The 14,491-nt window shown below is 41.3% G+C and overlaps 1 protein-coding gene across 1 annotated transcript in view; it reads left to right on the top strand.

Annotated features, from left to right (window-relative positions):
- mgat4b (alpha-1,3-mannosyl-glycoprotein 4-beta-N-acetylglucosaminyltransferase B) overlaps positions 1 to 14,491 on the top strand; it is a 116,628-nt gene that overhangs the window by 62,295 nt on the left and 39,842 nt on the right. The window contains exons 4-6 of the mRNA XM_040042980.1: positions 292 to 425; positions 5,248 to 5,294; positions 6,352 to 6,465. Of these exons, the coding sequence (XP_039898914.1) occupies positions 292 to 425; positions 5,248 to 5,294; positions 6,352 to 6,465 (295 nt within the window). The remainder of the gene's footprint in view (positions 1 to 291; positions 426 to 5,247; positions 5,295 to 6,351; positions 6,466 to 14,491) is intronic.

Below are 14,491 nucleotides of genomic sequence, written 5' to 3'. Positions count from 1 at the left end.
CTGGAAATACTCAGTGCTCCTAGATCCCTTAATTAAACCACTGGCTCTGTGTATTTGCTGGAAATATTTACAGCATCAATGCTTCTGACTCTGTGTATGTTTTGGGAAAATGTTAGGTCTCCTTGGCTGCTTTAGGCTCTGTTTATTTCCTGCAAAATAAATGGATCTCCTAAATCCTTGGTAGTGTCTATTTGCTTGGTATTACCAGTGAGTGCTTCTCCATCTGGACCTTTCATATTGTGGGACATTACAGGCAATCTTCACCAAACATTTCAAATTTTGTGTGTGTAGTCTCCATAGTGATGGGGGTTCCCAGTGTGAAGAGGGAGGTCCACTCCTATCTGACCGACACGCTCACCTCTCTGATGTCAGAGCTCAGCGCCGCCGAGAAAGACGACTGCGTCATCGTGGTCCTCATTGCCGAGGTCAGTGTGTGTGAACTTGTATAACTAACATTGTGGGGACCTGCATCCTAATCACAATCACACTTTAGGGACTTGTCTTCCTTAATGTGACAGAAAGTCCCCATAAGTTAAATCTTTATCCTTTAAAGGTTTATGTGAAATAGGTACTATTACAGACCCAAGCAGCAACCTCCCAGCACTGAAGAACTGATTGAACACAACATCAAGAACTGCAGTTCCCGTAGTGGCCACTTGAGGTGCTACAAATGTTAATATGTATGTCTAAGCATATGTTGACTTCCTGCCTTGGCACTAAAACCTCTGTCCTGTTGTGCTGTGTGTTTTTTGTTAAAAACATGAAATAATCTTCGGGATAAATTAAAGCTAAAGGCTAGATTTGGTTGCGTGCTATAACTGCAGTATGTTTGGATTATCCACTGGCTGGTTGTACCTTTGTTGCGCATCAAAAACTGTGTTGCCACACCCATTACTTTACTGCACTACCTCCCAACCTCAATTACAGCGATGATATTAAAAGAAAATCAAACACAGAATTGATTTGATTATGTTCAGTTCATTCTCTGAGAAAGAATCTAAGTCCAAGTGATGTCCTCTGAAGTGATGAAAACACGTGCGTGGATAATTGGCCATCAGAGTGAGTGTGTGTTGATGCGTGAGCTTCCTTGCATGCTTTCTAAAGGCCAGTGGTTTAGCTAATGAACCTCACAGACACACACACACACACACACACACACACACACATACCGATAATGTCAGTGATTCTCCGTGTTTAGCTTCCATGCTAATGGTAACCTCTAATTGCCCAAGGGAGGTAAAGCAATGATGTTGTGTGTGTGTGTGTGTGTGTGAGCACACGCTCACACATTAGATCATTAAAGTCAATCTGCGAAATGTGTATGCTGTATGCTCTTTTAATAAATAAAGTCAGTGTGTTTGTGTCTTTACAGTGATGAAGGTCACAGTTTATACTGTCTTTGTTTGTTCTCACTCACAGCTTCTCATCTCATGTTAGTTCAGTTCATATCTCTTCTTACTGTTTTGTCAAATCTCATTTGTGCAAATCCAATCCAATACTGTGTCGGTTAGTCTCACAGTACTTCATGGCATCTCTTCAAATTCACCTGAAAGCCCATTAGTAGTGATAATCTCTTTAAAGGAGCTCACTGTAACTTCTAGAAAACCATCATTATTAACTGCACCCATTATGCGACTTCCAGCCATCAATCTGTTGTTTGCATGAGCAAGAGTCAGATTAATGCTATGTTGGTCTGAATGTGCTGTCTATCATGTAAGTTGTACAACAACTTAGAGAGCAGTGTATATACTATACAAAGGTCACATGGACATCAAGTTAGGGCTAGCTTTATAACTTGGCTATCTTGCATGTTAGCTAAACTAATTTATAAATGGCCAGGGGGGGTTTGGATGAATTGGCACTTTCAGTTCCATGAGATAGCTTCCAGTTCATGCATATCAGCCAGAGACTGTGTAGATTACAGATGTTAAAACATGAAATCAACTAGGAAGTGTCCTAAATCTTTATTCGTTTTACTGACCAACAGGGGGCGACACCTGTGGTTGCAAGAAGACTTTCAGTTGTATAAAGGCAGTGGTTTATAGATGGAGCCAGTGGTTCAGTTGGCACAACAAAAGAAGAGTTATCCCTGCCTTGTACCTACAACTGGGAAAAATATATTTTATCATTTTTGCATACAGCTGTCGTGGAGTCTACTTTTAAGCTAACAATAGTTAATACTGAAAGCAGAATAGAGCCCCAGAGGCAAAGTGTTTGGCATGTAAATTTCTTTGGGACAAAAACACCTCTAGCTTTGAGTTGGTAGAGGACACTGTACCGAGACTAAAGCTCAAAGTTGTGCAAGCATCTACTGCAGTAGACTGACTGGAGAGTTTATAAGCTGCCGCTGAAGACTCCCTGGTTTATAAACTCAGATCAGTTTCAGAGCCAGCTACATTTCTCTGCTCTGCTGTTTCCATCTTGCTATTTTTACTTTACTTTCTGTTCTGCAATTTAATTTCTATCTCTGTTTTTCAGTTGGATGCTTGTGTTTGTTTTTCCTCCAGGCTGATATAATATTTAAAATCCTCTCAATGTTTTTGTTTTTATCTCATAGTCACAGATTTCAGTTTTACTTGCTGGATTCAGGCTGAAATTAAAATTTAAAACTTGGCTTTAATTTAACTTTTGTTCAGGTTCGGGGTTTTGGGTTTCGGATAAACTCGTCACATGGCGTCTCAGCAGGGTTTGTTTATGCAGACGAACAAGGAACGAAAGTACTTAAAGCTTTTAAAGAAGTGTAACATGAATATTGCATGACCAAAGCATGTTCCATTCAAAATGCAGAGGAGCATGTGACACAGCCCAACCTGGTGTCCCGGCCCCCGACAGATCCACCACACATCCTTTATTTCACACGAACAGGTCTGCAATCATCTCCTCTGTCACCTGACTCAGAATAGGGCTGAAAGGTAATACAAGAGAGACGGCTGAGAAGAGATGAAAAGATCCTCTAGCTTCAGCGTCAGAGATCAGAGTCTGTGGTGTTTTCTTTACCATTTAAATTGACTACAATTTAATGTACGATAACAGTTAATGGTGTCATGACCAGGCTCCTAGGCCACTATGATAAACATGGAAAAGACACAGCAGTCGGCTGTAAACCAGAACATTTATACCAACAAAATTTGGAAAATTGCATAATTATGTCATGGTCTCTTGATTGTGGTCCCAGGGTTTTGAGTCACTTTTGGATTCCTGGTTTCTACTCCTCTTTTTTGGATTGTTGTTAGGCTGAGTTTGGATTTCCTGTTTTGATTTCTTTATTATTAATCTTTTCTTATGAGTTATGGATCCTTTGATTAGGGTTTCTTGTGATAAGTACAGTTTCCTTGTGTCGTACTTCTTGCTAAGTGTTCAGATTCCTGTAGTATTAGTATGCTGTGGTTGTTTTCTGTTCACCTTTAAAGATCAGCTCTCTGTCGTGGTTTCCTGTGACTGTCCACCTGAGTCTCGTTCTCTAATCAGCCCAGTTTTTATTTCAGACTTTGTGGGCTCCATGTCAGTGACATAGACTGACAAGCCCTCCCTGCCTCTCTTATAGTGGAGAAGTTTTCCCTTTCATTTTCTAATAAAATATGGTCCTTTAAAAATATGTGTCATACTTTTAGTGTTTGTTTCATCAGCGAGAGGCTCTAATGGCGTCTGCTTCTCGTTAATACTGAGCTCTGCGGTAAGCTCCACCCAGCTGGCACCTCCAGGATGCCAAAACAAACCACAAACTCTCGGAAAAGCACGCTGGAAATACATGTGACCGTGCTGTGACCTTCAGAGCCAGATGATTGGGTCCCACAGGGAGTCCATCTGTGCCCTGATTGGGCCGAGCTCTGATGTTACCGATTTCTTAAGTTGTTGATGTTTGAGCTTGAACAAGAGTGTGTGTGTGTGTGTGTGTGTGTGTGTGTGTGTTTTAGGAAAAACTAAAATATTGAGATGACCTCAGCCTCCCGTGTGTATTTGTGAACATTCATTAATTCAGTGTGTGTGCATTTGTGTGTTATTGTGCATAACAAGAAAAAGTGAGGAGAACTTGAACACTGCGTGTCGGAGATACTTGGGCATGAGCATGATTCTGCAAGACAGGAAAAGTGTTTCGGTGCCGCCTGTTAACACAGTGGCTACAGAGAAATGCTAAACAACATAAAACAGCTGTACAGTGATGCACAGTTACTTCACACATGTGAGCAGTTGCTGTAAACAGATGTTAAACAGCCACGAAGAGACAGGCCTGAAGACCACAGAGCGATAACTAGACTACAAAATCACACGAAACTGCAGAGACACCAAACACTAGACTTATTATGACTCCTGCTGTTTATAGTTTTCTCAGTTTGCTGTCTACTTCTTTAAATTGAGCTCTTTTAGTGTAAATTACCTCACTTTAAACATGCAAATACATCAACAATTAAGCTATTAAATTAATTTCATGGTGCGCCTCATTATGAAATAACTGACTAACTATTTCGAAGTGATGCTGTGTTTTTACTCTCCATGGTTTCATTAAATGGTAACCTTTACTGTTTGGACCCATTCTGCATTAATGACTGGGAGAGAGAGACACTTGCAGCAGTGCATGAACTGAGCTTTTATGCCCTTATTATAGGGCAGTGAAGAGAATGAACAGCACTTGGATATGAAATCTTTCTTAAAGAAAAATATTTCTTTTCATGTACATAAACCTGAATAATCATGCCCCACTGTTTCTCTTATTGTCTTGAAAGAGCACTTCCCTCTCAGGCTGCAGGCTCACTTGTGGTTTCTAGAGTTTGTGGAGGTAGAATGGGAGGCAGAGCCTTCAGCTATCACACCTCCCAGTTGGGACTGAAGGGCTCAAACCTTGATTTTTACAACAGTTTACAGTTAGGACTGGATCTTATTTACATTGCTATAAGCTCAGGCTGCCTATGATGTATGAGCACTTTCAACCTCCTCCTTCCACCGTCCAAGCGTTTATATGCCACTGATGCACATCAATAAATAGTGTGTATTTTGTTCCTTTCTCTCTCCTTTTTCTCTTCACCCCAAATCGGTCCTGGCAGATGGCTGTTCCTCTCAGATCCTTCTTACCCCAGAAGTGCTTCTCTGTTTGGGTTTCTCTCTAAATTTATAAAGTCTTTACCTTAAAGTAAATTGAGCGTGTAGTGCAGCTTATATGAATGAATTCTTGACTTCATCACTTTTACTCATCTGATGCTTCGAAGCTGTGAGTTTCACATCGAGACTTAAACTGCTTTTCTGTGTTTTCAGGCTGACCAACAGTACGCCAGCAGTGTAGCAGACAACCTGAAGCGCCTGTAAGTCAACCTGCATGACAGGATGTTGTTACTACTGCAGCCAACATGTGTGTGTGTGTGCGTGTGTGTGTGTGTGTGTGTGTGTGTGTGTGTGTGTGTCTGTCATCCCTTTTATGGACATTTTCAGCTCAGATAACAATACCACTGTTAAGTAGACTGGGACTGGAACTATTCCTGCATGTATAAGACGACATCAGGCTGGATTTAAACGCCGCTTTCCTAATTTTCTGAAAATAAAATATAACAGATTGATATGCTGATTAATATTAATCTTCTGGATTAGTGTTTATTAGTGAAACACTACATATCATCATGAAGATTTATATATTGAAATTCAAATATGTGAACTTATTGTATTGTGGGATCAAGTCACTGTTCACAGTGGACAAGTTACAGTTTGTATAAATAAGTCTTTGTCATGTGTGAATGAGTTGTTGCCTCATGACAGTAAATTATAGCGCACACAGCCCACAATCAGTCGTGTCAACAAGCTTGACCGCATTATTAAGTCAAAAACTGCAAACAAACAAACATATTGGAATGTGTTGACTTTGTATTTGTGGAGCACCTCCAAACTGCTGACCATGTCATGTTAGCTTGGCCTAGTGAACACAGAGCAACATGAATTTATATCCCATACTAACCTATTTTTGTCAGGCTTGGCCCCATAGCTGACTTCAGGGAATCTTGGTTTCTGTGTAGAGTTGTGAATGTGAACACCGAACAGCTTTGTGTATGTGCATGTTTGTTTTATTCTTCTGTCCTTAGCTCGTGAGCAGGGGCGGGCAACTCCAGGCCTCAAGTGCTGGTGTCCTGCAGGTTTTAGATATCACCCTGGGTCAAATGATTAGTTCATTACCAGGACTCTGGAGAACTCCAAGACATGTTGAGGAGGTAGTTTAGCAATTTGAATCAGCCGTGTTGGATTAAGGGCACATGTAAAACTTGCAGGACACCAACTCTGGAGGCCTGGAGTTGCCTACTCCTGTCATAGAGGGAGCTCATGGTTTGGTGTGAACATTGATCGTTTGTTTCACTCGGTCTGTCTGAATCTCAGTTTTCCAGCAGAGATTCAGTCGGGTCTGTTGGAGGTCATCTCTCCGTCGGTCCACTTCTACCCCGACTTCTCCCGACTCCGAGAGTCCTTCGGAGACCCAAAGGAGAGAGTCAGGTCAGCAAACGCGTGTGTATATCTTTGTACATGTTTAGACATCTTTGTGAGGACAGAAAATTGGCATGCTACAATACTTGTGGGGACCAACAGCCCTTATGGGAACAAAATGCCCGTCCACACGAGTTTGAAGCCATTTTTGAGGCTCAGAATGTGGTTTTAGTGTCAGGGTTTCAATTAGGTTATGGTTAGGTTTAGGGTAAGGGTTAGGGTTAGGCATTAATTTTTTATGGTTAGGGTTAGGGTAAGCGACTAGGGAAAGCATTGTTTCAAATAGATGTCCTCACTAAGATATGAAAACGAGTGTGTGTGCACGTGTTCCACAACTTTCTTTAAGTAGATGTGGACTCTTCAAAACCAGACATACTTAGAGCATCTGGATCAGGTCATATAAATAACGCTGTTTCTGGATTTCATTAATAGAGGCATGTTATATAAATAGATACAACACTCAGTAAATCCTGAATAGAAATCAGTTTGGAGAATTCTCATCTACCAAAGACTGTAGAGATCCTGCTTCTAAAAAATCTGTCCTCGGGTCTCAGCAATGTCCTCACACAAGGGTCCCCACAAAGATAGGTGTGCAAGTCCACACGGTCAACTTTACAGTCCAATCAGGTGTGCGTTTGTATGTGATTTATGAGCTCCAGCAATGAGAGAAAGCTGGTGCTGGTGGGTGTCTCTAATCATTTGTATTTATGCATGCATGTCAGTCAGTGTGTGTGTGTGTGTGTGTGTGCATGTGTTTAACATCTCCCCATCTCCTCAGGCATCTGTCAGCCTGTCGTGGCTAATTCATGAGTCTCTGAGCAACCTAACCAGACACACACACACACACACACACACACACTGAACACACACACACACACACTTAAGTTGGTCCTCTCGCCTTCCTGTCTCCTTGAGAGAGCCATCTTAAAAGGAAACACACACACAGCTCAAAGTGACATCATTTTATTTAATGAACTGCTGCTCCGCCCCTTGGCCCCGTTCCTGTGGTAACACTGGACAGGGAGGGAGGTAGAAAAGATGATTGGAAGGGAGAAGGAAAAAAAGAAACACCTCATCCTCTTCTTCACTGTCTGTGTGCTGATGAGCTATTTTCATTCACCGCCTCTGAAGAAACTGAAATCTGAAGCTTGTGGAGTCGTTTTCTCTGTGACACACGCTCTGGAGCGAGTTGGTGTGAAAACGGCAGCGACGGGTAGCTGACTGTAACATCTCTGCAGAGGAAGACGAAGAAACAGCGTTCTTCTTCCCTTTTGGGACTCATCTCAGAGAGAGACCAGGAGATCTTCTGATTTTGTGATTTCATTCTGTCTGCAGACATCATCTTCAGTTCTTTCCTAGAAAATATCCGCTTTCAGAGACGCGATGCAGAAGGAAAATCTGTCAGACAGAACCTGGGCTGCAAGTCTTAACTGATGAGAAGAGCTGAGACCTGGGCTGAGTGATGCACTTGTTCTTCAAACAACAGGAACGAGTTGATTTAGTTTGCCAGCTGTTGGAGCTCAGAGAGATAGACTGCTGTCATTTTCATCAAACATGGAGTCACAACACCTGAAATCCAAACACAAAAACAGGTTTTTAGATTCAGTAACGACGAGATGAAATAAGAGTTCTGTAGTGGTGGCGCGAGTTAAAGACCAAATATGTGAAACAAATATTACAAAACTCTTAAGTTAAATTCATATTCATATAATCTATAATCAGAACTACGGCTTCAGTAATGTGTATGTCAGCTGGTGACGATTTTAGGTACTAAACGTCTGCTGGGAAGGTTTATCTATATTAGGGCAGCGACTTATACTAGCAGAATGAAAAGTAATAAATACCACAAGTACATTTAAACTGTGCTTTAGTAAAGTTAGACTATGTTATATTACACCACTGGTCGTCTTCATGCCACCTGTTGTTTCCTTTCTGGGCATCCTCCTGCATGGCTAGCATCCAGATTTGGGCCTTCATGTTTTGCATCTAGTTTTGTTTTTTGCAAATTAATTTTTTTCTTTCAGTCACTGGTTAAGTTTAGGTACCAAAAACTTAACTTAACATACTACAATTCACAAGGATAGGTTTACATTTTGTTAGCTTTAGCTACGAAAACCTGTTTTGTGTGGTTTGAGTTCTTGGTTTCAGGTGTTTGAAATTACAGTTTGTTCACCTGTGCACCACTAGAGAAGTGTACAGATTTACCACATCAGCCCAGCCTCTATCCTAAAGCATCATGGAAGCAGTTAGTTCGCAAAGTGAAACGTTCCTGCAAACAGAAGATAATACATCAGCTGTGATGGATTTGTGTCCACGCTCTTCAGAGTTTAAGTGAGATGAACGGCTGTCAGGAAGGGACTACATCAGTCTGAAAACTTAATGATTTGGAGAAAATGGACTTTAATATGCAGAACTTGTCTGCTCCTTAAACACTTCAGAGTCTGAGCGAGCAAAAGACGAACACGTCTGCGCTGACTCTTCCTTTTTAACGCAGTTTGCATGCGAGCATATTGCCGCTGCAATTTGGTTCCCGCCGAAGGCCCGATGCTCTCGGTGTGAGAGGAAGATGGTGACGCGAGTCAGGCGGCCACCCTCGCGAGCTAACCGCTGTTCATTCAGTTCATCTCCCAGAGCACTCCACCTGTGCGCTCACAATAAAGGCACCTTTATTTGATCATATTTATGGGTCCATTTAGACGCACGCAGGAGCTTTTAAGGTTAAGAGGCCTGTTTTAATTCAGAAAAACTCTGATTACATCCAATCAATGCAACAGTGAAAATACTTTGTACAGTATGAAGCTGATGGGTCTGTTTTTGTGGTGCTTTCATGGTTGTTTTATGTTGTTTCCATGTCTTCTGTGCTTCTTTCATGGTTCTTTGTTGTTGTTTGTTTTTGTGGATATTTTGTGTATTTTTTGGTCTTTCTGTGTGTCTTTGTAGTGATTTTGTTTCTCTTTATCACTGCTTTAGTTTTTTGTGGGCTTTTGATGCTATTAAAACTTGTTTTTTGCCCTTTGTATATCTTTTGAGTTTTGGATTGTGGGTTTATAATGTTGGTGTTTAGTTTCTTTTTGGATTTTTCTGCTGTTTTAATAGTTGAAGTTGTGACTCTGGTAACGTTATTGTTGTTCTTGTGATGACTTCTAGTCTATGATATAATTTTCTTTAATTTTACTGTCATTAGTCTCCACAGTCTTTCTCAGTTTTCCTTCCCTTCTGTTTTGTCCATCTTTGTTTCGTTCCCCAGTTTAGCTCCTTGTGTGTATTTGTGGACTTGTATTCAGTATCTTGGTTGCTGGGTGTTTTTCTTTGGTCATAAAAATGTGTTTATCTTCATGTCAGCTGCCTCATTGTCCTGCATTCGGGTCTTCTTCACGTCACCACTCCTGACACTTTGTGCTTGTCATGGGATGATTGACTTTCATGAAGGAGGAAACAAAAACTGCATTGTCTTGTCCACTTATGTTCTTCAAATGAAGGACAATCATTCATGCATTCGATAAGAAACTTTTTATTAATAGAAAGCAGCGGATAAATGCTGTTGTTTCTCTTGCTTCGTGAAAAAAAGAACACCTGGAAGTGTTGTTTTTACTTCTGAACTTCTCAAACATCCACGATTATAAACGAGGATGCAGAACGAGAGGAACAAAAATAACAGCAGAGGTGGCAAAAACACTCACGATGATCACTTAAGTCGAAGCAGCAATAAATGTGTTAAAAATGCTCCAGTTAAAGTTAAAGCACTGATTTAACTTCTTTACTCAAGTAAAAGTGAAGAAGAGTTAACAGGGATTCAGCAGGTGTGGGAACCTTAAGGTCAGTTTTAGCGGTGCAGCGTGGGAAAAGGAATCGCTTATAAATCAGTGACAATCGTTTCAACTATGAGCTCCATTTTCTTTGTGATCAGGCTTTGACCAGCTGAGCTGTGCTGCTCGTGTTTGTGGATTTAAACAACTGAATTCAACAAGATATGAGACGATGTTACACGAGCTATCGTGGCTGACTGGCAGAGTATCTGTATCGTCTCCTTCAATTCAAGCTGATGTTGTGACATCACTCTGACCATGAACACCACAGCTGCTCAGCACGAGTCCGGCATCGTGCATGACTGCACACTTCTGTTTGGAAAGTGTAAGGAAGAGAAAGTCCAGATCTTTGTGTTGAAATGCAGCAGTTACCAATGAAGTTCAAATACATAAATAAACATGACCACAGGTCAGGGGTCCGTTCTTCATACCTCGCTAAGTAAGTTAGCTGGATTTGATTGTTGACGATTTCGCGTGATCTTGGATCATTCGGTTCCCCGAAGCTCATACGGGACTTGCTGTCATAGCAACAGATCCGTAAGCGTAAACCTGCTCGGGAGCAGGCTTACTTTATGTAAACAAGATTAGATCGCGGCCGCTCAGGTATGTCCGCTTCATGTATACGAAAGCAACAGCGATATTTTACCACTGTTTTTCCATAAATAAATATTATCAATGTAACTAAAGATAATGCAGTATTTGATCCTTTTATTGTTTCCATACAGATGCATACAGGTCATTTCCTGAAAAAAGGGAAATGTACTATTAATCATTCTATTTCATGTATTTGATTATTTCAGATGTAATTCATATTTTAGAGTAGTAATTGTAAATTACTTCGTGTAATCAAGATGAGAGACCACGGCTATAAAAGCGAAGGTGGATTTGGGAAGTCTGTCGCAGCCATGTCCTGTCCGTATACGCGAGCCACCCATTGCAGAAGGTGCAAGATTGATAAGGAGAGTTTTCAGAACTCAGCGTATATTGCGGGATAGACAGGATCCTTTAGCTCAGCGCGACAGTGTGCTCATAGAGAGATATCGATTTTCCCGTGAGGGTATTATTTACTTAACCAACTTGTTGACGAGGGGGTGCAGGACCACCACCTGTCCTTTTTTGCTCTGCCCTTTTCTTGGTTGCTGTTATAAACAAACAAACAGATTATTTCAGGGTCTCTTTTCAAGAGACTAAAAGCAATATAAGTGATAAATATTACCATTCTGTAGAATATTCTTATATTTCACTTTTACTTGTTCCCATGTTCTAGTGGGTCCTGTTGTGGCTCTAATGTGAAAGAGGATATAATGTAATATAATATAATATGATATAGTGTAATATAATAAATTTACCCTACCGCCTACTGGTGTTGGCCAGAGGGGCCGATGGCGCGATATGGCAGCCTCGCTTCTGTCAGTCTGCCCCAGGGCAGCTGTGGCTACAACCGTAGCTGCCTCCACCAGTGTGTGAATGTGAGAGTGAATGAATAGTGGCATTGTAAAGCACTTTGGGTGCCTTGAAAAGCGCTATATAAATCCAGTCCATTATTATTATTATTATTATTAAATTACTTACGAGTTTAATTTGTCAGCAACTTTCTGCCAGTCCTCTCTCCTTGCTTTTGCAGCCTTTGCAGTGTTCCCTTGCGTTTTAATTAAACTCTGAAACTCCTGAAATCCCTCAATCAAGAGTTCTTGCTCTGCTGCCGAAAAATACCGAGCGCGCTCCTTCGACATTTTCGCCGACCAATCAAAGGGTTGCCGATCAATGTTTCTACTATCGATGCGTAGCCCCTGTTAAGCCACCCAGTGATCTCACATTACTTCATCCAGCTATACTAATCGTCAACAACAGGTGTGTTTGAAGAACCGGAATAGCGAGCTCAAAGTTAGCGCGATGATTTGATCTTGGATGTGTCATTTGATCTTGGATGTAGTAAGCGAGGTACGAAGAACGGGCCCCTGGTTTAAGGAAATCCTTTAGAGCAGCAGTGGAGAACACCAGGCCTCGAGGGCCGGTGTCCTGCAGGTTTTAGATCTCACCCTGGGTCAACACACCTGAATCAAATGAGTAGTTCATTTCCAGGCCTCTGGAGAACTTGAGGACATGCTGAGGTAATTTAGCCATTTAAATCAGCTGTGTTGGATCAAGGACACATCTAAAACCTGCAGGACTCCGGCCCTCCAGGCCTGGAGTTCTCCATCCCTGCTTTAGAGGAGTTGACATGGTCATGATGCTGATTCAAGAACACAGCACAAACTTCAGTTTTTCTTACTCATATAAGAACTTGTTGAAGCTTGTTGGAGCTCTGAGACTGCTGGCCTCTAGTGTGTAAACTGATAACAATAATAATATAATAACCTGAGCTGTAATATTGTTACATTCTCACAGGAGAATTTATAGCAAAGAGTAAACATGATTAACGCTTAGCTGTAAATATGTGATCATAAGTACTTACAGCTGCAATAAGGCATCATTAAGTTTGTTTTTTTAGTTTTTAATTTGTCTGTCATTTTTGTTTTAGAATAATCTCAGTGACGTGAACTTCTACGGTTTGACCTTTAAAGGATGTTAAGCATGAATGACGTCTCTGCTCAGAAGCTGTGTGTTTGGCTTTTTTGCCTTTTTGCCTTTTTGACTGAACGCAGCGTGGAAGCACTGTGAAAGTGCAGTGATGCCTCTTTGGTCACGCTGCTGCTGTTTTTGTGAAAGAAGCTGCCAGAGAATCGTTTCTGTTTTATCTGGAAACACTCGAGTCTTTGCGTGTAGAACCAGCTGACTCTCCCTGTCGCCTTAAATCGCCTCGCCGATCGCCGCGAGGGAGTGCGAGACAAGAAAGCCTCTGTGTTAACTTTACTGTTTTGCTATAAAAGCCTCTTTTTCCCGGGATTGTTTCTTAGACCTCGGTGGGATTATAAAAAGTCTATTGACTCCCAACAGTAAAAATAAGCCTTTAAAGTGCCGCGTGAGGAGATGAGCGTGGATCGTTTTTTTATGGCGCAATAAAGAGACAATGGAGGCGTGGATGGGTTTTCTTAACTGAAGGAGTGGCACCTCATGTGTTTATCACATGCTGCACAAACCCCTTCAACAAAGTGCATCTTTTAATGCATTTTTTTTTATTTTGACCCTGAGATGTGTGGGATGTTTTTCTGGCACTATGATCATTTGCTCCTGCTCACTGCACAAAGCTGCAGACCTCCACTGGTCAGTGTGGATGGACACATGAGGAGCTTTTATGCTTCTGGACAAATCTGTCCTCGTTTGTTTGCACCATCCTTCTGCTTTTATATGTTTAATTACACAAAAAACTTAAACGCACTAACATAAAACCTCACTTCTGTTTTACCCTGAAGCATCAAACTACAGGGAGTGCAGAATTATTAGGCAAGTTGTATTTTTGAGGAATCATTTTATTATTGAACAACAACCATGTTCTCAATGAACCCAAAAAACTCATTAATATCAAAGCTGAATGTTTTTGGAAGTAGTTTTTAGTTTGTTTTTAGTTTTAGCTATTTTAGGGGGATATCTGTGTGTGCAGGTGACTATTACTGTGCATAATTATTAGGCAACTTAACAAAAAACAAATATATACCCATTTCAATTATTTATTTTTACCAGTGAAACCAATATAACATCTCCACATTCACAAACATACATTTCTGACATTCAAAAACAAAAAAACAAATCAGCGACCAATATAGCCACCTTTCTTTGCAAGGACACTCAAAAGCCTGCCATCCATGGATTCTGTCAGTGTTTTGATCTGTTCACCATCAACATTGCGTGCAGCAGCAACCACAGCCTCCCAGACACTGTTCAGAGAGGTGTACTGTTTTCCCTCCTTGTAAATCTCACATTTGATGATGGACCACAGGTTCTCAATGGGGTTCAGATCAGGTGAACAAGGAGGCCATGTCATTAGTTTTTCTTCTTTTATACCCTTTCTTGCCAGCCACACTGTGGAGTACTTGGACGCGTGTGATGGAGCATTGTCCTGCATGAAAATCATGTTTTTCTTGAAGGATGCAGACTTCTTCCTGTACCACTGCTTGAAGAAGGTGTCTTCCAGAAACTGGCAGTAGGACTGGGAGTTGAGCTTGACTCCATCCTCAACCCGAAAAGGCCCCACAAGCTCATCTTTGATGATACCAGCCCAAACCAGTACTCCACCTCCACCTTGCTGGCGTCTGAGTCGGACTGGAGCTCTCTGCCCTTTACCAATCCAG

Source organism: Simochromis diagramma, unplaced genomic scaffold, assembly GCF_900408965.1.
Source record: "Simochromis diagramma unplaced genomic scaffold, fSimDia1.1 OVJJ01000433.1, whole genome shotgun sequence".
NCBI classification, from domain to species: domain Eukaryota; kingdom Metazoa; phylum Chordata; class Actinopteri; order Cichliformes; family Cichlidae; genus Simochromis; species Simochromis diagramma.
Note: the sequence above shows the minus strand (reverse complement) of the source record. Positions and strands in the feature narration are given on the sequence as shown.